General features: G+C 46.9%; 2 protein-coding genes across 15 annotated transcripts in view; one reads left to right on the top strand and one right to left on the bottom strand.

Moving 5' to 3' along the window:
* Window positions 1–7203, top strand: part of PKD1 (polycystin 1, transient receptor potential channel interacting) — an 81699-nt gene extending 74496 nt beyond the window's left edge. For all 3 annotated transcript variants that reach the window (XM_015876593.3, XM_085514018.1, XM_085514019.1), the window contains 8 exons: window positions 241–368; window positions 478–646; window positions 793–918; window positions 1086–1260; window positions 1612–1899; window positions 2166–2300; window positions 2617–2931; window positions 3499–7203. In XM_015876593.3, the coding sequence (XP_015732079.2) occupies window positions 241–368; window positions 478–646; window positions 793–918; window positions 1086–1260; window positions 1612–1899; window positions 2166–2300; window positions 2617–2931; window positions 3499–4101 (1939 nt within the window). In that variant the 3' untranslated portion in view covers window positions 4102–7203. The remainder of the gene's footprint in view (window positions 1–240; window positions 369–477; window positions 647–792; window positions 919–1085; window positions 1261–1611; window positions 1900–2165; window positions 2301–2616; window positions 2932–3498) is intronic.
* Window positions 6705–23185, bottom strand: part of TSC2 (TSC complex subunit 2) — a 30381-nt gene continuing 13900 nt past the window's right edge. For 3 of the 12 annotated variants that reach the window (XM_015876594.3, XM_085514026.1, XM_085514023.1), the window contains 17 exons: window positions 20965–21096; window positions 19068–19232; window positions 18296–18448; window positions 18000–18112; window positions 17343–17564; window positions 16354–16569; window positions 15158–15226; window positions 13120–13280; window positions 12458–12960; window positions 11574–11649; window positions 11372–11458; window positions 10962–11148; window positions 10421–10560; window positions 10138–10216; window positions 9806–9897; window positions 9434–9532; window positions 6705–9058 (listed from right to left, as the gene is read on the bottom strand). In XM_015876594.3, the coding sequence (XP_015732080.2) occupies window positions 8891–9058; window positions 9434–9532; window positions 9806–9897; window positions 10138–10216; window positions 10421–10560; window positions 10962–11148; window positions 11372–11458; window positions 11574–11649; window positions 12458–12960; window positions 13120–13280; window positions 15158–15226; window positions 16354–16569; window positions 17343–17564; window positions 18000–18112; window positions 18296–18448; window positions 19068–19232; window positions 20965–21096 (2662 nt within the window). In that variant the 3' untranslated portion in view covers window positions 6705–8890. Of the gene's footprint in view, window positions 9059–9433; window positions 9533–9805; window positions 9898–10137; window positions 10217–10420; window positions 10561–10961; window positions 11149–11371; window positions 11459–11573; window positions 11650–12457; window positions 12961–13119; window positions 13281–13449; window positions 13623–14808; window positions 14997–15157; window positions 15227–16353; window positions 16570–17342; window positions 17565–17999; window positions 18113–18295; window positions 18449–19067; window positions 19233–19270; window positions 19317–20964; window positions 21097–21475; window positions 22708–23185 lie in introns of those variants that run through there. The other 9 variants (XM_015876596.3, XM_015876597.3, XM_015876598.3 and 6 more) reach the window with 9 other exon arrangements.

Raw genomic sequence — 23185 nt, 5'->3', positions numbered from 1 at the left:
TCTTGCCCATCAAATAACAGTTCCCCTTGCCCCACACCAGCAGAGCTCACAGTGGGTGGAAATCACATCCCTGCCTGCTGACAGAGCTGGGAGGAGGGCAGCCCATGTTACTACCCAAAATGCAGTCCCTTCCCTCCAGGTGAAATTTGTATGACCAGATCCTTGGTGAGACATGCAGAGAGTCTGCCCTAGCAGAGTTGCCCCAGGAGTTTTGCCACTCACACCTTTTCCCTCTTACAGATCAGATCAGTTTTGGGTCTGGATGTCGCAGGTGTTCCTTCCTTACCTCTACAACAACCAGTCGGGTCAGGAGAGCTACAGCACCACACTGGGGGTGGCCCGGCTGCGCCAGCTCCGGCTGCAGGAAGGTACAGGACAATGGCCCAGGGCTTCACTGTCACCTGCTGGGAGGTGGTACCCTGCACTGTTTGTCTGTATTGAGATGCTGATGGGGTGGTGATGTTGGTCTTGTTTCAGCTGAGTGCCAACTCACTGCCCAGGATGTTCTCCATGGGCTGGGCACAGTTGCCAGGAAGAGCTGCATCGACTCACACAGCTTCTCTACTGCTGACTATGCAGCTGGTTGGGAACGGGCAGCTGGGAACGTGACAGCTGCGTGGTCCTACTCACCACCTGATCTAACAGGGTAAGGAGCTGCACCTGCAGCCAAAGCTCTGCCCTATGTCCTAAAGGCATGTGAACTTCCCAGTTGATCTGGTGCCCTGGGTGGTTGCTGGGGGCTGTTCTGTCTCAGTCTCCAGCCCTCATTACGTGCTTCCTCTTCCTCTGCAGGGTCTGGTACTGGGGTTACATCTCTTTCTATGATAGCGGTGGTTACATCCAGGAGCTGGGGACTTCACTGGAGGAAGGCAGGGCTCAGCTGAATTACCTTCAGCAGCACACCTGGATTGACAACATGTAAGTGTGGCAGGGGCAAGGGAAACTTTTTCTGTCACCTGGATTTTTAAGGGGCACCACTGAGGCCATCGCCAATGGGCAGGAAGTCTAAGATTCTACAAAAATGATGGCTGATGGTTGTAGTCCCTGCACTGTCCCAGGGCCCTGAGCTGTTCTTACCTCCCCAGGAGCCGGGTGGTCTTTGTGGAGCTGATGCAATACAACCCCAGTGTGGACCTGCACGCTGCCATCACCCTCCAGTTGGAGTTCCTGGGAGCAGGCCAGGCTGTCACCACTGTCACCATCAGCCCCTTCCCATTGCTGAGGCTCAGCAGTGGTGTCACACTGCAGCTTCTCATGATGGTGAGTGTAGCACTTCCCTTTTGGTCACTGCACAGAGGTACTCGGGTGGATCAGACTAAACCTCCTGCTGACTGGGCCAGGGCTAAGTGCAAGCAGAGCCATCTTCCCCTAGGCTTTGCCACAGGTGCATTGGATGTGGTCTGGTGAGCTTTGCTGCTATGACAAGAAGGAGGAGGACAGAGTGATTGAGAGGAAGGCATTGGGAGACTTGCAGAAGTGCACTGCAAGTGTAGGATTGCAGAACTCAGCTTAGTACATGAGGCTTGTACTGTTCTAGGGTGCTGTGAGGTCTCCTGGTGCAGCCCAGTATTGACTTCTCCTTCTACGTTAACCTCTCCATTCTTCCCCCAGGTCTTCCTCATGATGTTTGTGGTCTACTTTGTGGTGTCTGAGTCACTTTCCATCAAGAAAGAAGGCAGGGCCTACTTCACCCAGTGGGGCAACTATGGCCAGTGGGTCTTCATCCTCCTCACCACCTGCACAGTGGTGGTGCACCTCAGCCAAGCCACCCTGGCTGACCAGCAGTGGCTCAAGTACCTCAACAACCGCAAGGTCTTCACCAACTTCTACCAGGTGGCCTTTCTCAACACGGTCTTCAGCACCTTGGCTGCCTCCCTCCTCTTCCTCCTGATCGTGCAGGTATGGGAAGGGCTGGGTGGATGCAGGATATGGTCAGAGATACGTGCTTTGTTCATGTGCCAGGTTGTCATCTCTGTGCAGTCCAGAAGTAAAAGCGTGCACATGACAGGACACCTTCGCATTGGAGGTCTGCATGTGCAGCCTGAGAGCAAGCAGTGCTGCAGTGCCCCTTCCTCTGCCAGGGCAAAGGAAACAAGGAAGAGGCTGTGCTGTGCTCGGCAGATCACCTGAGCCTGTTACGACACCATCTTCTCTCTTGGTCCTAGGCTGCCCAGCAGCTGCGCTTTGTCAGGCAGTGGTCTGTGTTTGGGAAGACGTTTCAGAAGTCCATGAAGGAGCTGACTGCAGCAGGGCTGGCTTTTGTGGTCCTCATCCTGGCATACGCACAGCTTGGCTTCCTGGTAACTGCCTGCATTCCTTGTCTTGTCTTGCAGAGGGGCTGGTTGGGGGTGAGACTCAGGGTTGTGTGACTCCCTTGTCCCTCGCTGTGTTACAGCTGTCAGCAGATCTCAGCTGGCTCCCAACACAGTCAGGGCCCAGCCAAGTGCTCAGGGACATGGTGGCTTTGACCATGCAATGTCTGTGGCCAGTCCCTGTCACGGCTGATTGAGGAGCTGCACAGGGCTCATGCTTTTGCAAGATGAGGTAGTGAGTGTCAAGAGACATTATGCCATCAATGGATTCCTTTTCATCATATCTCCACTGTCCCCTTTGCAGCTTTTCTCTTCCTCTTCGGAGTCCTTCCGCAGCGTTGGCAGCAGCCTCCTGCTGCTCATTGCTATGGTGCGGGGCAGTGTGAGCCTTTACCCCTTCCCACCTGACTCTTCTGGCCTCTACTACCTGTTCTGCACCAGCTATATCATCCTGGAGGTGTGGATCGTGCTGAGGCTGTTCACCGTGGTGCTTGTCTACAGCTACAGGGAGATGCACTTTGAGCTGTACCGTCCTGCCTTCGAGCCCCAGGACTATGAGATGGTGGAGCTCTTTGTGCGCAGGCTGAAAATGTGGATGGGCTTCAGCAAAGCCAAGGAGGTGAGTGCAGCGTGGGAGAAGGGGTCGAGTAGCACATCATTAGCTCCAGACTTGTATAGAGAAACATCCACTGACTCGGGCCACTTCCAGCTACAGTTGACAGTTGGATGCCTCAGCCTCTCTGGCAGTGGCAGATCCTGGAGGACAAGAGCTAGTTTAATGTCAGGGCACTGCAGGGCTGTAGGCTGCCAGTTCCCTGCATTCCAGGTGATGTTATTTGAGATCTGTCCCCAGGTCTGAGCCATAGCCTAGCCTACCAGGAAGGGCTGATAGCAGCAGTGGGGCTGTTTCATAGTTTCATAGTTTCATAGTTTCGTGCGGGTTGGAAGGGACCTTAGAGATCATCGAGTCCAGCCCCCGGAATTCGAGCCTCTGTGTAGCAGAGCGGCACTTCTACCACTTGCGCCACAGGGGGGATTCGAACTCCGGGCCCCAGTGTTGCAAGGCGGCGTCTTTAACCACTGCGCCACCGGGGCACCCTGTTTGATGCAGGGCAGGTGCTGTGCCACAGCATTCCCACTTGGCAGCTCCTGAAATAGCTCTGAGTCCCCTGTCTTCTTCTTCCAGTTCCGCCACAAGGTGAGGTTTGAAGGCATGGAGCCGCTTCCATCCCGGGACTCCAGTGACTCCAAGTCCATCCGGGGCCCCACTCCCAGCGCCGCCTCTGACAGCTCCAGGGCCTCCACCTCCTCCAGCCAGCTGGATGGGCTGAGCCTCGTGCTGAGCACCCGGGACAGCTTGGAAGTAGATGCCGACCTCCAGCGGCTCCTTTCCCTCTTTGAGATGCTGCTAGCCCAATTTGACCGGGTCAACCAGGTGACGGAGGACGTGTACCGCATCGAGCACCAGCTGCAGGGCTCCCAGAGCCGCCGCTCCAGGAGGAGGCACTCTCTGGTGCCAGAGGATGCTTTGAGCAGGTACTGTGCGGGCAGTACAGAGCGGGGACCCTCACCTGAGACATCCTCCACCACGGACCCGCAGCTCCCACTGTCCCCCCACTCTCCTGGCAGCAGGAGCTCTGTGCCCAGCCGCCTCATCCGTGCCAATAGAGGCATCAGCGTGGCGGCTTCCATGCTCCCCCCGCACAAAGCACACTCCGCTCTGGCTCCGGTTGTGAAGAAGAAGCGGCCCCTCCGAGCCAAGAATAGGGTCCATCCCACCGTCAAGTAGCCGTGCTGGGCATTGTGGGGAGCAGTGCCCCTTGGAGGGCAGAGAAGAGGGGTTTGTGAAGGCGGGCTGTGCCTGCCGGGCAGGCCTGGAGCCTGGTGAGCTGCCTGCGGCGGCTGTGCTGCCGGTGTATAGGGCTGCTGCTTGCCTGCAGTGGGGCTGGTGCAGCCCCCAGACCTCCACGCTGTGCCGACTTCCTCACCGGTGGTTTCCAGTGCTGAGGGTTCACTGGAAGAGGCTGAGCCTTCCCTCGTGGACGGCTGGGGAAGGTTGCACAGGTTGGGGTCAGCGTGCAGATAATACCGGTTACAGTAAGGCAGTATTAATAAGTAAGTTGTCTCTCTTTTTGTTAAATGGCCCCGTCTGCAAATGGCTGTCACAAGGACACTTTATTGGGGACTGGGGTAGGGTGAGTGGGCCAAGGCTGCCCCCCATTCCTGCTGGCTGTGCCGGGGGAAATGGGGAGAGCTGAGCCCTGCTCTTCAAGGTCTGACTTTGGATTTTGCCGACCAGACACACTGTGGAGGAAAGCTACAGGTTTCAAGAAGATATTTAATCTTTTTTGTTGTTGTGTTTTTTTGTTTTTTGTTTTTTTTTGCCGTTTTTAAAAGCATAAATATCTATAGATATAGACAAAGCGATATCTACACCCAGATCAGTTAATTTCCAGTATTGGTTCCTTTTATCCTCCAGAAATTGGTATTATTTGTATTTTAAAAAAAAAACAAAAAAACCCAATATTTAAACCCCTTGACATTGCAAGCTGCAGTGAGCTGCCCTGCCCGCTGTCCCAGGTGCAGTGCAGATACCCGGGGCTGCATTGGCTGTGTCCAAGCAGGGGGTGCCACCGTGCTGGCTTCGCTGCGGCCCCCCCCCATCCCACACACAGACACCCCGTGGTGTGTGTGCGTGCTGCTGGCTGCTTGGCTTTTCTAACCCAAGGAATGTATTGACCCTAAGTAAGTCTATGTTATTTCTCTTTTTTTGGTTTACTTTTGTTCTTATGTACTGCCCAGCACTTTAAACGATGCTTTCCTCAGCTAACGACGACACAACGCGATCTAACAAGAACGGGATAATATATCAATATAAAAGCAGTATTGTTTGTTTAAATCATAAATTGAAATGAGAATATGATGATAAAGTGAATGCAGCCCCCCAGCTGCGCCGTTACCTCCCCACATCTTCATGATGAGAAGCACAAATGCATTGGGGGAGAGAGACACGACCCCAGCCCCCCCACGGCAGCTGCTCCAGGGTCTGCGTTTACTTTGTCATCATCATTTCACATTATGGAGACTGTAAGTAATTTATATGGTGTTTCCTTGTCGGTTTCTCTCTTTTTTTTTTTTTTTTAAATGTATATATTTTTGTATGTTTGCTATATTTTCATAGCATCGGTTAACGTGTTTGAAACATGTAGATAGGAGACAGAATACTATTGTCAGAGTTATTTAAAGGATGTATTAAGTGCTTCTTTCTGGGAATGTCCCGTGTATATAAAGGTTTGGGTGTCCGTGTGCGTGCGGTGCGTGTGCTCTCCAGGTGGGGCAGTCCCTGCAGGCAGAGCAGACCATGGTGGGGAACCTTTGGAAAGGTCTGAGGGCTGAAGGTGAGATCAGAGCCCCAGGGTGTTGCAAAGCCCCCCCCAGCCACTTGTGCAGTGCTGGGGTAGAGATGTTCAGAGAGCTCCTTCCCCTGGGTGCTCTGTGTATGGAGGGCTTTGGGACCGGTGCAAATTGCATTTGAAAAACTCGGTTGCTCGTAGGACAGAGGCTGTAGAATGTTGCAGAAGGCTGCAGATAGATAGGCAAAAAACAAACGTGTGGAGCCTGAGAGTTGAGATGGAAGTTGGTCTGTTGGTCTCCTTGAAGGTTGGTGAGAGCAGATTTCAGAGCAGGAAGGTAGAGCGCAGAGTGGAGGAAACTGTTTTTAGTAATTGAAAGCTTTCCTAAAGGGATAGAAGAGGCGGGCTGAAGTGGGCACAGCAGAACTAGGGCACCTGGTCTCCGTCTGGCTACAGGCCCCAGTTCTCAGCTGCATCCCCAGCACTACGTGGGGTGGGACAGGCAGGGGCGGCAGCCAGAGGGACTGTTAGGGAGGAGAGCGAACCAAGCAGGTCTTGGAAATCTCTTGCATTGTCAAGAGCCAAATGAAGGGGTATCCCAGGAACCACAGTAGTGGACTCAGCCCCTTCCCAACAGCATGGTTTGATATGTTCCAAAACATAAAGTTGTTAATAAGAGAGAGAGAGGGGCAGTGGTGAGCAGGGACCCACGTGTTCAGAATGGCCTTGAAATAAGCTACAGTGCAGGTGGGACAAGGATGCTCCCCAGTGAGGCACTGGGACTTTCTGTTCCCCTGTGGCTGTTTCTTACCCCATTTGCTTTGTTTGTGTGAGTGATTGTGATATGATGCACGTGACTTACCAAGTGCTTCTTCTAATCGAAGAGGAGCAGAAACAGGCTAGGACAACTGCCCTACTTCTCACCTTCATTTGAAGTACGGAGAGCAGCTCTGGAACCCACACAGTTGTTTCTTGATAAGCCAGACACCTCACTGAGGGCCTGCGTGCTCGGCGGGCACCACAGACAGCTTCCAAGCAATCACAGTTCTCAGTGCAGCATTTATTTGAACAAACTATAGCAACGCTCACAGAGTTCCTTCAATATCACAGCTGAGGTACCACGTAGACACACACTTTGCTGCAGGCAGTTAAGCATGGCGCTATACTGGCAGCAGCAACGGACCTGACGTACAGCCCTAAACCCATAAGTACTCCTGAATGTATATTTCTGTGTTTGTAGTCACACCAAGAGATGGTTTCTTATTTATTAAGTCTCTTTAAAGATGCAACAGTATCAAGCTGCTTCGATTTAAAAAAGAAAACCACAAAAACACAAAAACTATCCACTAGTTTAAAAGGGAGCGGGAGGGACCTCTATATAAATGCTTTTATTTTTGTTGTTAAAAACAGATGATTGTGACCAATAGGCCAATTGTTACCATCTGGTCAGCATTTACTGCAAAGAAAAATACCGTATTTTGTAACTGTGGGGATGTTGCTTTAAAAATGACAAGGTCAAATAAAAGCTGACTGCTACAGACTGGCTCCGTTGCTTTTGTTGTTGCTTTCTCAGCCCCACAGCTGCACAGTGACCCACACATTGCTACTGGGAAGGGCTCAGGAAAGGCCCAGGGGGGCCCATGGTGCTCATTAGAGCCCATCCCCTCCAATCCCAGCCTTGATCCTTTTGACTGTGCTCAGAATGTCACTGACATCTGCAAATACAAGACACTGTGCTCAGCCAGCCTGTAAGGGAAGCTTTGGTCTGTAATTAACTACAACAGCTCGTTACTGAAGGGTCTGCAGCCAATACAAAGTGCCTGCAACGTTATTATCTGAGACTTCCCCAGGCCAGCAAAAAAACCACTGACCATACAAATACTTTATTTCCTTTAGGATTTACGTATAAACACTCAAAACACAACATACACTTAGAGTTCCCAAACAGCCCTGCATCAGTTAGTAGAGTTGCTTTTGCTCCCTTGGCAGTCACTCTGCAGCTCTGTGTGCTGACTGCACTGCATTTAGCTCCACTGCAAGGGCTCCATAATTGCTGTTATCAAAAAGCCACGCTTCCCATTTACTCACGAAGCGGGAGATAAAGTACTCACAGTACAGTCCAGCTTACATGGCATCTTCCAGTTCGGTAGTGTAGTGTCTGATAAGCATCTCAGCACAAGATGGGCTACATAATCCCAATCCACCTGTACACACTTGCACTGAGAGGACCACTGGTTAACTACAACAGCTGAGGGCCCAGGAGGAGATACTGTCCTCACGTGTTAGTGCAATGGGCAAAACTCCTTCAGAAATGATGCCACCAGGACAAGCCAGCAGTCTTTCAAAAAGGGTTTTCCTAGTTGTATAAGGAGGGACAAGACTCACCCTCAGCACTGCTGCAATTGGTGGAAATCCTGCACTTGAACCTAGAAACTGCACCTGGTCTCAGACTAAGTCCTCACAGTCGGTCCCAGTGAGTCAGAGCAGTTCATCACCTGTGGTCCATGTCTCAGCGCTCTGCCATTCTGCTGCTCCACTGAGTGGCTCCCACCTCCCTGCTTTGCAGGCAGCAAAAAGGGCTCACTGACTCAAGGAGACATCGTCCTTGGGAATTTAAGCAGTATATCTTGCAGATCACTTGTGAACCTGGATCAACCCTTACCAGAACTGGCAGCAGAGGAAGCCTCGCAGTTGGTAGAGTTCAAGTGCTGGGGCACATTGGAAAGGAGCAGAGATTCTGGGTTGCTTAGAAACAATGGCTGGAGCTTCTGTACTTCATATTTAACTCCCAAAAAAGGTGGCAAAATTTCCCCAACTCTTGCAACTTCTGCCTATGTGATCAAGTGCAGAGTACGAGACTTCCTCTGCCCCCAGCAGACAACGGTGTTGAGGGAGCCCAGAAGAAGTTCCCTTAAAAGATGGAAGCTTTAGAGTAGCTCAAACCAAATAAAAAACAAAGCACGTGGAGCTGGTTCTCTCTTGGAGCATCTGTTGGGGATACACGGTGTTTTCATCAGGCAGCAGTGGCGGGCTGAGACAGCAAAACACGTTCAATCCTCCTGGTAAGGAGGATTTCCTGCTGTGTCCATGTGAAAGCAGCACAGTCACACTGCGTTTGCCAAACCTTTCTCCTCTATGCCCATGCAGCTGTATGGAGCCAGCACGCAGGTATAACACATTCACTGCCTTGTCCATCCCAGAACAGACGCATCAACCCACAGGAGCCTACACAAACTCAGTGAAGTCATCCACTGAGGAGATGAGCCGCTTCCTCTGGCCAGTCTCATAGGCTGGCGGTGGGTCCTGAGCCATCTGGGGAGAGGGCTTTGCTGGAGCAGATGGGTGCATCTGTAGGGGAAGGCCGGGAGTTTGGTACTGGGTTTCTTCACGCAGCTGAAAGCCAAATGAGAATAGATGAGCTCTACGTTCTCTGCAACTTTTCACCCTCGCCCTTTGGCCAGAGCAGAACATGTTACTCAGTACAGCTTTTCTTACGTTATCCACTGCAGTGCTGAGCACAAGCAGATCTGTCTTCATACATCAGGGTCCCCAGTGCAGTTGCTGCAAGGGGAGCTGTTTGGAAGCTCACAAGTCCAGACCTATTTCACTACTCTTCTTGTTCCCACAAGAGCTGGATTCTAACCTTCATACACACTTTTTCCCTATTATCTGTCAAGTTCTAATAGTTGATTTTATTTGCCTTATTGGCAACAACGCTTTTTAAGGCAGAGATTAGTTTTCAGTATCTCAACAGACATCTTCACTCACCCGGTGCCTCAGCCGCTTGATGTGCCGCAGCCGAGCGATCCATTTGGATGGGTAGGTGTCAGTAGGGTTGGATCGACTGTGGTGGACCTGGGAAGCCATCTAATTTGGGAAGAGTGGGGAGAAGCAGGGAAAGAGAGGATGCACATTAACATAACCACAGCAATAAAATTAATAGAATGTTTCAGTCCAGTCTGACAGCAGCTGAAATACAGCTCTAACTGTTCATACAATAACTGATTCAAAGGTTGACAGAAATAATTGAGGCAGAAAGCTGACTTGCTTTAGCAAGTCCTTCTTGTCTCCTTTCTATCTGGTGAGGGACCAAGCTGCCAGATGAAAGACTGCAGGTCCCAGGGAGCTGAGGGTACTCACATTAGCATGCAGGGCCATCTGACGGGCGACGAATGGCAGGTTCTTGTCAGAGATGATCTTAGCAACACTCGTGTCTACAAGGCCCTCCATGTCTTCATTGTAAAGGTAAAACAAAAACTCTTGTCAGACAGTTAAGAGAAAAGAGGAAGACTAAAAGTTGCCACTGACTAAATGGACAAGCAACAAAAACCTGAAGGACCGCATCACAGAACATCAGAAGTTCTTTCTCTTGGAAGCATTTACTTTTGGAATGCAAAAACATGGCAAAGTGATGTCAATTATTGCACCAGCAATAAAGGAAAGACTGCAAGAAATGCTGGGGGGATTCCTACCTTTTCGACACTGCAGCGTGACCAGGTTGCAGTCATAGTCAAGTGGTGTTATGATAACATGCACAAAATTGAACTGACCCTAATGGGAAAACAATATAACAAACACATGTTACTGGCAGCCATCATGACTCTGGTGATTGCCATGTACTCCCATGCATAAATCCACTGAGGTAAATAACCTCAGCTCAACATCACTGTTCACCAAGAGAACACACATCAGATCAAGGGTTTACAAACAGCCAAATGCCTGTTTTATAGCAGGCCTGGAGGTAAAATCCTGTACCTTTATTGTTCCCAGTTTGAAGTCTTCACCAGAATCATTGTAAACAATAGAAACAAAATCATTCCCAAGGTGCCTCTTCTTGTCACAGCGATATTTATCCAAATCCTTTGTGGGCATCAGAGTAGCAATGTGGAAAATGGCTGAAGAGGAAACAGAAGGACCCTTAGGCTGAGCTTAGCTGCAAGCAGTAATATTCAACTCTCAGCATTTGTCTGAAAGACAAAGCGGTACCAGCAGCATTGTAATGAAAAGACCACACTGTGCTCCCCTGACAGTTTTATTCCCATTTGTGACAGCTGAATCCAGTCCTTCTGAACTGTTCCAGTGGTAGCTGAGCACAGAGCACAGCAGGCAGCACTGACAGGGAAGCTCAGCATCTATGCCTACCACTCTTAGGTGCTGCCCTCCATGATTCACTCCAGCAGCTGGTGGGGCTTTTCTTAAGAAGGCATGTATGGAATGGAAACAGTTTGTAAAAAGAGGCTCAGTCTTAAATGAGAAGAGACCATCCTTCCACTTCTGCCTCCTGCAGATACCATACCTTGCATGATGTCATCATGCCAGCAGTAGGTAAACTGTCCATCCTCTCCACACACATCCAAGCCGCCGAGGTAGATTTTATCAGGCTGGCAGTCTTTAAGCTCAATGAGCTTCCCTAAGCCTGTCAGGAACTCGGTGTAGCGATAGGAGCCATGCTCATTTGACAGAATAGCGATTTCATTGTTGCTCTAGGAAACAAGAGCAGAGCCCCACAATGAATGCAAAATCCATCAGCATGAGTGATTAGGTTACCACCTCCCCAGAAGGGATTCACACAGGCACTGATTTCTAACACAAGACACTAAGGGCCAGCTCCGCTCCTGCAGCAGCAGTACAAACCTCACTGTTAGAGTAGCAGTGCCTGCCCTTCTGCAGAGATGGAACCATCAATGCACCCGGCACACAACTCACCTGGCCCTCTCCAACGTACAGCACTGCGATCTTGTGGGTGTCATAGGAAGGAATCTGATCCAGGAGCTGCACCGACTTTTCAAACGACTACAATCAAAACATATGTTGCACCTCTTTAGAAAGTCATCATCTCTGAACACCCACTGCTCTCCCTGAAACCTCTTCGGGATGTTAATGGGGTTAGAAAAAATTCCTTGCCTACCTCATTTGGCAACAGGAGGGGCTTGTTGTTCTCATCACCAAAGAATGGGGAATGGTACAATTGTAAAAACACAAAGCTAAGGGAAAGAAGGGAGAACATGTTCTGTTACCACAAACATTCAGTCTGTTTGGACCTGCTGTATCTAAGAACCTTCTGTAAAGAATTCAAACTAGGGGCAATTCAAATTCTAGTGGAGTATTACTCATCTTATAGAGCCAATGGGAGCCTGGACTACCTGCGGCTTATAATAAACCCCTGTCACAAAAGACAATCAGTATGTCAAACAGCGGCAGCTGCACAAACTCCCCGTTCAAAAGGCAATCTTCACATGTAACAGAGGAGCAGGAACACACTGCTGCCTCGTAGTTACATGGGATACTTCCAGCCTACAGCACAAATGATTGTACAAACACTCGCACTTTACAGAATGAACCTCCCCTTCGTAAGATGAAGACTGTCTCAGAACACAATCTGGGGCAACTGCCTATGCCTGAAGTTCAAACTACCATATCCTATCATCCTCCTTTTTCATAGTATTTTGCACATGACATTTCCCAAGCAGCACAACGGGCAATTCATCCTGTTCACAGCCAAGTTGACTCCAGGGGACCAGAATAAACTGGGAACCATTTAGGAGACATGTTTCCTAAGACTGCAAGGTCAATTTGGTGATAGTAGTTTCAACATCTCTATGTTAACAAGCAATTATTCTCTTTTTAACCAGATACTGTTTTGTAGATCCCATAAGACACATTGGAATAAATCCAGCCATGCCCCAGCAATTACAAGCTCGCTAGTTCAAGTTTCACATCATAGAACTGTAGAACCACTAAGGTTGGAAAAGACCTCTAAGATAATCTAGTCCATAATGCTCCTCAATATACCTTGGGTTTATTCCAGGTACTTTCTCAGCATTGGTGGCTGCTGTTCTGCTCTTGAAGGCATCTCTCTCCATCCTCTTCCCTCTCCGTGACGGGGCAGAGTCAGAGATGGTGTAACCCCGTGGCCGGTGCCCAGATGGGGAGCGTGGTGAGGTGGCGGGGCCACCGCCATCCAACCCCCCTGAGCCTGCTGCTCTGCCATCTTCACCCTTGCTCAGCCAACTGCCCAGTCCTTCCCCTTCCAGGTTCCCAGACTGAGATTTGGACTTCACTTCTGTGCTCAGCCTCCTTGTTACTTCTCTGCCATTTGCATCCTTGAGGACCTCCTGCAGCGTCTGCAGCTCAGGGGAAGAGCTCGACTTGCTGAGCGGTTGTGAGGGCTGGAAGGAGAGCTCCTCCAGTGCCCGGCCATCCTCTGCTGGCAGCACCCTCCCAATGGGAATACCGCCCTCCACCAGCTCGTCCGACTTCAGAGACTTTTCTTCTTGGCTGGAGGTTGAGGATGACTTAAAGAAGAAGAAACAAATACAAGCTGTTTTCCTAATTCACAAGGTTAAGAGCTGACAACAGTGACATTAAGGCAGCCCCGGGCAGAGCACAGACACCTCTCACACCTTTCTGAGGATGGGGCTGAAATGTAGCACAAAGCTGCTGCTTCTGCTTACCCTGCTGTAAGACTCCTGGGCTTTACCAAACCTTTCCTCACTCAGCATTTGCTCAGAACACGACGTCTCAAAATCTTCACTTTCTGGAGACTCAGCTGGGGACTCAGTTTCCTTCAGCTCCATTTCCAAAGGGCTCCCTTCTTCCAGAACGACCGCAGACTCTACCAAGACACAATGCAGAAGAACTGAAGTCTGCACAGAGGCACGGACCAGCAGGCCCCCGTCCTTTCCTCTCAAGCACCAGCCTTTTCCCTACGGGATCTCAATGAAAGGCCATATGGAATGAGTGGTCTGGTTCTTTGATTTTGTGTTTGATCAGACTTGCTCCTGCTTTCCCTTTGGTACAGAATCACTGATCACCTTACCCTCACAGCAAAGTGCTGCAGCTGCTTTTGTCAAAACAAGTGCAGTTGTTTCCAATTGTCACTGATGAACAAGCAGGGGACAGAATGAAGGAAATGGGACCTTGTACATCAATGCTCAGCTATCAGGACACACAGGAACTACAGAGGTGCAAGAAAATACAAGGTTGGTATTAAAAGTTCATCATTATCGAGGCAATGAAGACACCAGTTCTATGCAAGTATGCAAAATGTAAGTTTTTCTTGTACGCTCCTGTGCCTTGTAGTGGCCTAGAAGGAGGTAAGAAATTTTCCTAGGAGCCATTTCCTTGCAGTTTGGCAGTTTTCCTAGTATGTCTCAGTAGAAGCAAACCAATTCAGCCCTAGACACGTGAAAGGACAAGAGAGCAAATGTAACGCATGCACTGCAGCAATACTGGGAAACCTGCACGTGGCATCTGATCAGACAAATGGTTGACAAACCACACTGACAAGAAAGCTCCTTGGAAGCCCTGTCTGCAGTGGAGGAAACGTTTGCAGATTTAACCTTGCAGCTACTCCAGGCCATGCCCTGAGCACAGGGCTGAGTGTGACCAAGGGCTCCTCCTGGCCTTGTTTTTTGTCCTGAGGAAAAGGCTGGAGAACAGGAGGCTTCCCATTGCGCACACAAGGGACTGGAGGACCAATCTGAAAGGCCAAGATTTGTTTTCCAAATTAAAAAGAAAAAAAAAAAAAAAAAAAGCACACACAAAAAATAAAAATAAAAATCAGCAAAACATTAAAAAATAAAAAAAAAGAAATCACTAAAGCAGCTTTTCCTGGATTGATTTCAGCTCGCAGGACCAAAGTTATTTCAAAGAAGCAATTAAGAGTTAGCATTGCACACACATACCTTCTAAACAAACAAACAAACAAAAACCAACAACCAAAACACGTGCTGATCTGGTTAGCTGTCCAAGCCAGAACACACCTGCACACACCCAGCATTTCCAGGCTCCTCTAGCTCTTGCATTACTGCCAAGATCGCTAATGCTTTTAAATAATGTGAGCACTCACTAATTACACTGTAGGTGGGAATAATACGAGCAGAGAGGAAAAGTATAGAAAAATATTTTAGTGCAGCATCATTACGCTGCTTTGAGAGGCCTACGTCAAAAAACAATAGCGGTTAAGAATACCCTGGTGCTCTACAGAGAATTTTCCACTGAAGGAAAGAAGGCAGGAGGAAATGTATGTACACACACATACATCAGCTTCTTTTATCATATTCTGTGTCCCATTTTGGGCTGAGTAGCATTTTTTTGGATGGACTCAATTTCTGGGTAGTTTGTCCTGTTGAATACATCACGTTATTCTCAGAAGTGGAGCTTTCACCTTTAGCAAAACATAAAGCCAATTGTAAAACGAAGCTGAAAATGAATGACTGAGAGGCCACAGAACTCTGTGCCTCCCAACTCACAATCCACCCCAGCTAAAAGAAAAGGTACATTTAAGATTGCACTTGCAAATGCTGCGTCTGGCTTGGACTTCTTCATGCTAGTCAGGATCCCATTTGTTGAGAGTAATGAGACCGGGAACAGACAGGAGACATGGAAGGGAAAAATGAAGTATGAGGGATATATTTTCTATGAATCAGGTGTGTTCTTCTATGGCAATACTTTTTTTTTTTTTCTTCCCTTAAAGATATATAAATATACCTGCCCAGGATATGCTCCTGTGCAACTTCCCTTGACAACTGGACTGGTACATGGAAGAGAAAGAGGCCACTGCAAAGGGAAATCAAGTGAGCAGCTACATCAAAAGGAAGGAGAGACTATATGAAAAAAAATAATAATAAAAAATTAAAAAGCACAGAGTTTAAAATGTAACCAAGAGCCTATTTCAAATAAAAATAAAATAATAAAATTAAAAAAAAACAAAGGGAAGAACAAGCTGGGATAAGCTCGCTAGATGCAAAGGGATACTTCAAGAGTGCAAGGTTTCCACACAAATAAGAAGGCATAAACACATCCGTACAATGCAGACTCAAACTGCATCTTTTGAGTTACAGAAATAGAAAATTGCTCAGTGATATCCCAGCACACGCAGAAAACCAGCCTGAGCTGTTCCTGAGCTGTTCCCGAGCTATGTGCTTTCAGCAAAAGATCGCTTTTAAATGCACAGAAAAGCCTGAGGAGCAGCAATGACCTGACCTCTTAAGGTTAAGTCATAACAATCTGACACTAAAACTTCCTCAGAACATTCACTTGACTTGTCGCAGCTGACTCTGCTGCAGAAGTTAAGAATAAGGCCAAATCAACTTCTTCACAGATTGCCAAAGAAATGGCATTTAGGTAGGTGCTTCTCCTAACTCACAAGTTAAGGTCTATACACCTCAGTATTGGCAGTTTACTATCACACGTAAAGGCCAGTGGGAACTGACACTGGCTGGCAAGTCTTGTATAGGTCATCTTCCTACGAATCTAGCAGTGCCAGTGCTCCAGAAAAACTGTTAAAATGAACACAAATGGAAGTACTGCATGGGAAGATCTATCCAAATACGGGATGCTCAGATCAACCCCAAACAAATAAGAAAGGCAAAAGATCCATGACTTTGTTCATTTCCATTTGACAAATAGTTATCATGACAGACATTCTTCCTCCAAAGAAGCTCCACTGCTTCCCTCTTTCTTCAAGGAGGAGAGATGCTTTTCTGATGGAACATCAGAAACAAGGAGGTAGGGAATGCTGCATTGCAAACTCCCAAGGAGAAGAATTAATTCCCCTTCTCATTTGTGTTATTCCTCAAGCTACTAAACTCTTACTGTTCAGGAAGATCTGCAGTAAATTCAACAGATGCGAAACAGCCTAATGGCAGCTATGCTAGACACACAGCTGCCTTGACATCTCTCACCTGTGTTGGAACGTTGGAGAAGTGAAGGCTTGGCTGTTCCAGTGGCCAGGCTGGAGGAAGGGACAGACAGGGATTTGTAGAGAGCCGTTTCTCGGTGCTCTTTAAAACGTTCCGCAGCCATGAGTGCGTTGGACAGCTCTTGCAGGGGCATATTGTTAATGTCTGAAGAAAAGGGACTGAGCGGGTTCTCCAGACTCATTAGCCAGCTTGTGTTACCTGATGAAAACAGTCAGGGAAGGTTGTTGAAAGTTTACAATTCACATTGGGGGGAGAAAGCACAAATTGTTTTGGATTATATAAATAAAATCCAAACAGTGAAAGCTCTGACATTTGACAGGATCCCTTGACTGAATTCTTATTTTCAGTATGGAGCTCCCAGTACTTTATCCTTCAACTCAAGCTCTTCAAAAACAAACCTTGGTAAACTCATTACCACAGCAGGTTCCCAAAGGGGAATACTCAGGTATTTCAATTAATGATACTGGGTCAGTTATTTTGTCATGAAGGACCTTCCAGCTGAAACTGACAATTCCCAGATAATGTACTGCAGTATTCAAGAATTCTGAACTTCAACATCTGTCATTGCTCCTTCTGTAGCAGCAGACTCAACTCTGCAACTGCTCTAGCCATAAGCTTCAATCATCTTAACTCCAGCGTGGAAAGATGAAACACACTGTAGACACATTATTGAAAAAGATCATAGACCAGCATCAGTATCAACCTTACTTAAAGCCAGATAAACCAGATGACACAACTTCTGCAGTAGTTCATAAACTACAACTATAAATGCTCACTCCAATCTTTTCACAGGGCTTTTGGAGTTAAAACCAAGAGTGGTTTCAAAGAATCAAGTATCAGATAAATTGCTTTAAAGAGTCGGTAAGCAATCAAAGAGATCCATTTGCACTAAAAAAGGATTTTTCCTTTTCATCCAGGCTCCAGTTTCTCAGTGAGTCACAAGAGCTCATTCCATACCCAGATCACGATACCTGTGGGTCTGCGCACAAGGATTTCTGCCCAGCCCTGTGTCAGCAGTGGGACATATGCAGCTAAGTTCGCTTTTTCTTTCTGCAGAGTCGTCTGTGGAGCAGGATTAGTCTTCTCTGACCGAGATGCAGGAGCAGGAGGACTCTGTGTCCCTTGGGAAGCCGAGCCACCGGGGAAGTGGGAAGCTGTGCTGTCTAAGGCACCAACACGTAAGGCATGACCACCTAGACAGGCACAGAAGGGAGAGCCATGTTTAGCTGACACTAAAAACATTTACAATAATTACTTACTAGCATAGTAAATACTAAAAATAGAAAAGAAATAGTAATTCTCTAGAGATCCTCTAACGGTTTTGCTCTTAATACTGGGACCCTAAGAGAGTTTTACCTTGCATCTGTTTCTTACAACAAGAAGGTCTGACAGATCTAGGCGATTCCCATTGCAAATGCTACTGCAGTGAGACTTAACCAACTGCCAGTTTTCCTGAGAGGAAAGCAAACAGGAGAAATACCAGCACTACTGAGGCCAACAGCTGCTGCTACCTGCTCACTATTAAATACCAGACAAGTCCAGATTCTCAAATGAGTTTAGCAGGAGATGCTAGAACACTTAAGCCTATAACACAGAGCCAGCAGTTAGATGCGAGGACAGGAATTTACCAGACATAGATCTGACTCTGTTGCGAGAGCTTCTGCAAACCTGCTGCCCAGCTTGAGATTCGAGTTTTGCTGGAGCTTCTTTAGTTTGTCTCACTTGCAAAACAGGGTCTGAGCTGTGGAAAAAGCAAATATGTATGATACTGAGAGAGGAATTGGTCATGTTGAACAAATACAACAGTCCTCTTGCAATAAGAGGAAAACCTTTTAAAAAAAAAAATCAAAAACACAGTAATGGTGGTTAACCATTCAAGTGCCTTTGTTAGGTGGAAATTTCTAGGACCAGAAGCAGAAATTACCCTGATTCTGTGCTGCTTTGGAGATCTCCAGAGTCTAGGCCGAGCAAGGACCTTGTCCCTGTTCCAACACTTGTAGTGATGGTCACCAGCTTGTTGCCAACCAGCCACGTTTTTGTCCTTCCTCCAGCCAACAGAAACTCACCCACAGGAGACCTAGAAACACATTTGTGATGAACGCAGCTCTCAGACTACAAAGTACAGAGCCTACACATGCAGCTGATTTCCTCTGTGTAGGAGATACTGTCTGCTTTCCTCCTTTTTATGGCATTTTTAGCACTCCTCAGTCAATTAACACATTACCCATCAGGATAATGGATGATCTGACTTTGATATCAGTAGACAGTAGTACTACTACTACAATCCTGGACACAAATTACAGAGAAGTAAGGGTTTGTCTGCGCTATGTGTTTCCCTAAAAGGGTTTAACACAATAAAAAAAAAAAAAGCATCCTTCATTTGAAGCCAGCTGACGTGATTCTCAGCTCTGTAGCAAGACTGTGACCATTCCAGCAAGGACAGAGAACAAAACAGAGCTCAAAACCGGCTTGCCTCTGGGAGCTGCAAGACCTTCACTGTATCCCTTGGATGGCTGAAGGCTCAGGACAAGGTTAAGCTGGAATAAACTGCTCTCATCAAACTTTGTATTCACACAAGCCAGACTGAATCTGCAGGAAATAGGCCTGTCATAATCTCAAGAGTGTCAGCAGTTTTCCACGAATGGATGAAACATGAACTTCAAACCAAACCAACCCCCCCCATCACTGAGCCCTACCTCTTAGGCACCGCGGTGAAGTTGGAGAAGACATAACGGGCCATCATATCCAGACAGGTCTCAGTGAGTTCCAAGTGAAGATTTTTTAAGTTATCATCAGCCTGAGCCATTGAATTTTCATCTGCAGAGCCCAAGCTGGAACTAGTGATGGATGTCTGTATCCGACTGGAAGAGAACATTTCCAGCTGACAGATCACACTGCAAAACGTTTGTCCCCATCACCCAGCAGACAGAACGACGCAGAACCACCTGCAATACATGCATGTGCCCCAACAGAGAAGTGCCAGACAGTAAACCCAGGATGTAAACAAAGTATTTTGGATCACCCTCATGTTGTGCTCTCTAGTTTTTACTGGAGAATGTGTATTTTATCTTGAGGCTGAGAAACATTTAAACAATTTAACTGAGCCAGGCCAGCTCTCCCAGATGTCAGTAGGCCCATGGGCAAGGACACCAAGCAACCAGTGAGTGCAGCACCATGCTTGGAACTTACTACTCTACAGTAAAGGCAAGCGTCCTGTGATATAAGCAACCTGCTGAGTTCCCCAGGCAGTGTGTTGCCCACGAGCCACAAACTGCATCTTTCCAGACTTAACTTGATAACGTTGTTGTTTCCTTTTTCCTCTGTTGCAGTTCTTTCATGTACTGAATTATTTTTCCTCTCCAAACTAATTCAATTGATACGTAAGATCGAATGTAACATGAAATAGAAAAAAATTGCACTCCGAACAAGACGTTGGCAGAAGAGTAGACAGCAATTCTGCCTTCAAATTAACAAAATCAGCAACATAGTTTAAACACCTTGCATTGGATTGGGATGTTTTTATAACAAGAAATCCTTATGTCATTATAAGAAAAGTTATGCTGAGGTCAAGCCAAATTTTTGCAACACGCCGACTTACATGGTATCACTAAGGTTAAATGTCTGAACAATAGTCACTAAACAGAAGAAAATCACCTGATAGTTAAGTGAGAACATTAAGTGAGGACATCAGAGAATTAAGTGCCAGAATTACATTCACAATCCAGACACTTCAGCACACTTCTCTTGACTGACACATAGTCTAAAGCACAAATACAGGCAACCAAAGTTCTGTGGACAGGAATCCTTATGGATCGAGGCACAAAACTTCAGGCTCAGATTTCCAACCGATGTATTGTTGACAGAAATTTAACACTCAAGGGAAATTATCCAGAAATGGGTTTAAAAAACTAGCGTATGTCATTTCATCTTTCATGGAAGGAAAAAATCAACTTTTGTAATTAAAACTTGTTTTCTTTAGCAATGAAAGCAGTAACTTCATATTGACTAAGCGTTCTAAGAGTACAGTTCGCCTCTGCTCTACAGAGACACAAATGAAAAGGTTTTTTATTACCCTCATATTCTGGTCCAAATACTTCTGTCAGTTCTCTGGGTCAAGGAATAAATCCCAAACCCAGAACCACTGCTCTCAGTTTGGGAGGAGGTCCTGTGAATCAGTTAGCACAGTACTAAAAGCCCCTCCTGTGGCATCACTGCTTCAAAAGCTTTAGCAAATTTAATGCATGATTTTCACTCACTTGCACAGAATGCAACATTTTTCTTTTTCTTTTTTAGTTTCCTCTCCATCACCACCTTTACTTTGCAAATAAAAACATTTGTTCCTAAAGCACCAGAGCGTAGGGAAAGCAGGCACACACAACACGGGGTGATGCAACCACCTGACAGCCAGCACTAGGAAGCCATGGCTTATCCATGATACCTTCCCAAAAACCAGCCTGTAGCTAAGATCAGGTTTGTACTGCAGAGTCATGCAAGCATCCCACATGCAAATCCACCCTGCTTCCACCCGCCCTTGCAGTAAAATTTCCAAGTGCTGCATCGCTCTTGGATTCTCCCCATTTAAAGTGCCTCTACCTGCGGACCACATGTTCAGACACACTGATGCTGCGGGATCGGAAGGCATCAACTGCAGAGGGTTCTTTCAGCTCTTTCACTGGAGGAGAGTTATTCAAGCCTTGCTTTGCATTTTTGGCTAGTCTTAAACTACTAGGTGGAGAAGCACCAAGCCCCCAAAGAGGTCACAGGAAGGGAGGAAATCATTGTAGGGATGTAGGTTGAAAGGTCACAGGTCACAGGGTCAATATTGGGGGATCCCGGAGGGTGATGTAAAATAAAACAAATGCCAAAAAAAAAGGAAAATAAAAATTAAAATGGACAAACAAGCAGAGCTGAAAGCTTTAAAAAGACAAACCACATTTTGAAAACAAGATTTTGAATGTGCTACGAAACAAATGAAATTAGTACAAGTTAAAACAAAGAAAAAAAGCTGATTGAAATGACAGTTGGAATACTGAACTGTTAAACAAAGGCCAAAGCAATGGAATGCTCATATGGCATAAATTTCTCAAGTCCAAGAAGTTCTGTGCAGTTCAGCCACCTCCTGTTACCCCACCTCACCGCTTCAGGACACCACAAACACTGGCTGCTTCCACAAAGATCCCCAAATACTAAAATGCTTTGCCAAAACCACATAGCAGCACGTTCTTCTAAGAGAGACAGGTTTATCTGTCTGTCCATCTCTATGTTGTTAGGCCTGGTCTGAGTTTAAGCTTCAGCTGAACCACAAGAATGTCCCAGGGTCAGAGAGAGGTGTCCCCTAGCTCAGAACTTGAGACACTGGGGGATACTCAGCCCATCTGAATGAAACTGATGCTTTAAACATACTGTGGATGGAGGGAGAAGAGCAAACATCCCCTTGGCTGCTGGCTGCATGGTGCATTTCTCTCCCATAAGCTACCTTACTGCAGGTGGCACACAGTAACCCGCTTGACTTGCAGTTGAAACAGAAAGAAGACAAGCCTTCACCCTTTCTGGTGCCAAGCACATGTGTGAGATCATAGCAATTAACATTTAAGAGACACTTCCATCAGTCACAGCCAAGATGCATGCCTTGCTGAGTACTAATCTGGATGTAACAGTTGGTCCAGCAGTTCACATCGCTGCACATAAAATACAGAAGCCAAATTAACACTCCTAAACATGGTTAACTTGCTGTCTTTCCAGTGAATTATTGCATTCTGGGCAGCCACTTGGATGGATTACAATTTATATCTCCTCCTCCCTCTCCTACCAATCTCTGACAGAGATTTTGGCCACAACTGGAGATGTAACCACAGAGAGCAGAAGCCTTTTCACCTACACCAACATCATGCCATTCAGCAGCCATGGGAAGCGTTGGGATCCTTGTCTCTGCCAACACACAGCACCTTAGCTAGAGCGTGGAAATGCTTATTTTTTGGGCTTACAGAGCAAAAACCAAGCACACAAGTTTTCTGAAGCAAGGACACAGATATCTACTCAAAGCTATTTCATTTCTCATTTGACCAGAATCCAAACTCAGACTCAGAGGCATCACTGCCATTCTGGTGCTTCAGTTGCTGCCTGAGCTCACACTGCTTAGCAGAGATTTCTAGGGAAGTGGTCCAGCAGTGCTAGCAAAAACCTTTAGATACAGCAGTATTCCAACCTAGTTGAATTTAACAGGTTTTTTAAGGGGGAAAAGAAAAAAAAAAAAAAAAAAAAAGGCAGGTGGGGGGAAAAAAGATTAGTTGAAATTCTAATTTGAGACGATTGTCAAAAGGCTTCTCTTCCAAATTTCTGAATGAAAGAAGAGGAGATGGGAGAGATGAAACACAAAACAGGGTTTACAGCTATAGCATTAGGGAAGGGGTGGTGTTTCTTCATTGCAAGACACTACTGAGCCTTGCAGTTAAAGTAGAGGCACTTTCCCCAGGGTTCAAATGCCACTGTACGCTTGCTGCACATTAACACTGAAGCAAGTTAAGTGAACCAATTTAGGTATGTCCTACAGGTAAAAGGACATTGGAGAAATCTTGAATGCCTTAGAATCATAAAAGCATGGAGTAACCCAAGTTGGAAGGGACCCACAATGCCTTCCAAGCAATATTCTTTCATCTTTGCAAATGTTACTTTGAAAGACTACTGGCAAGGTACATTCTGAGTTCGAAAGATATCAAGTTTTACTTCAAACTGACATACTGGTTTCAAAATTCAAATAAAATAACAGGCCACTCACACATGCACAAGGCAGCCATCTGCCTTTAGTCATTTAGCC

This window comes from Coturnix japonica, chromosome 13 (genome assembly GCF_054131305.1).
Source record: "Coturnix japonica strain WE chromosome 13, WE-NBRP24, whole genome shotgun sequence".
NCBI lineage: Eukaryota > Metazoa > Chordata > Aves > Galliformes > Phasianidae > Coturnix > Coturnix japonica.
This window is presented reverse-complemented; position numbering and strand designations above follow the sequence as displayed.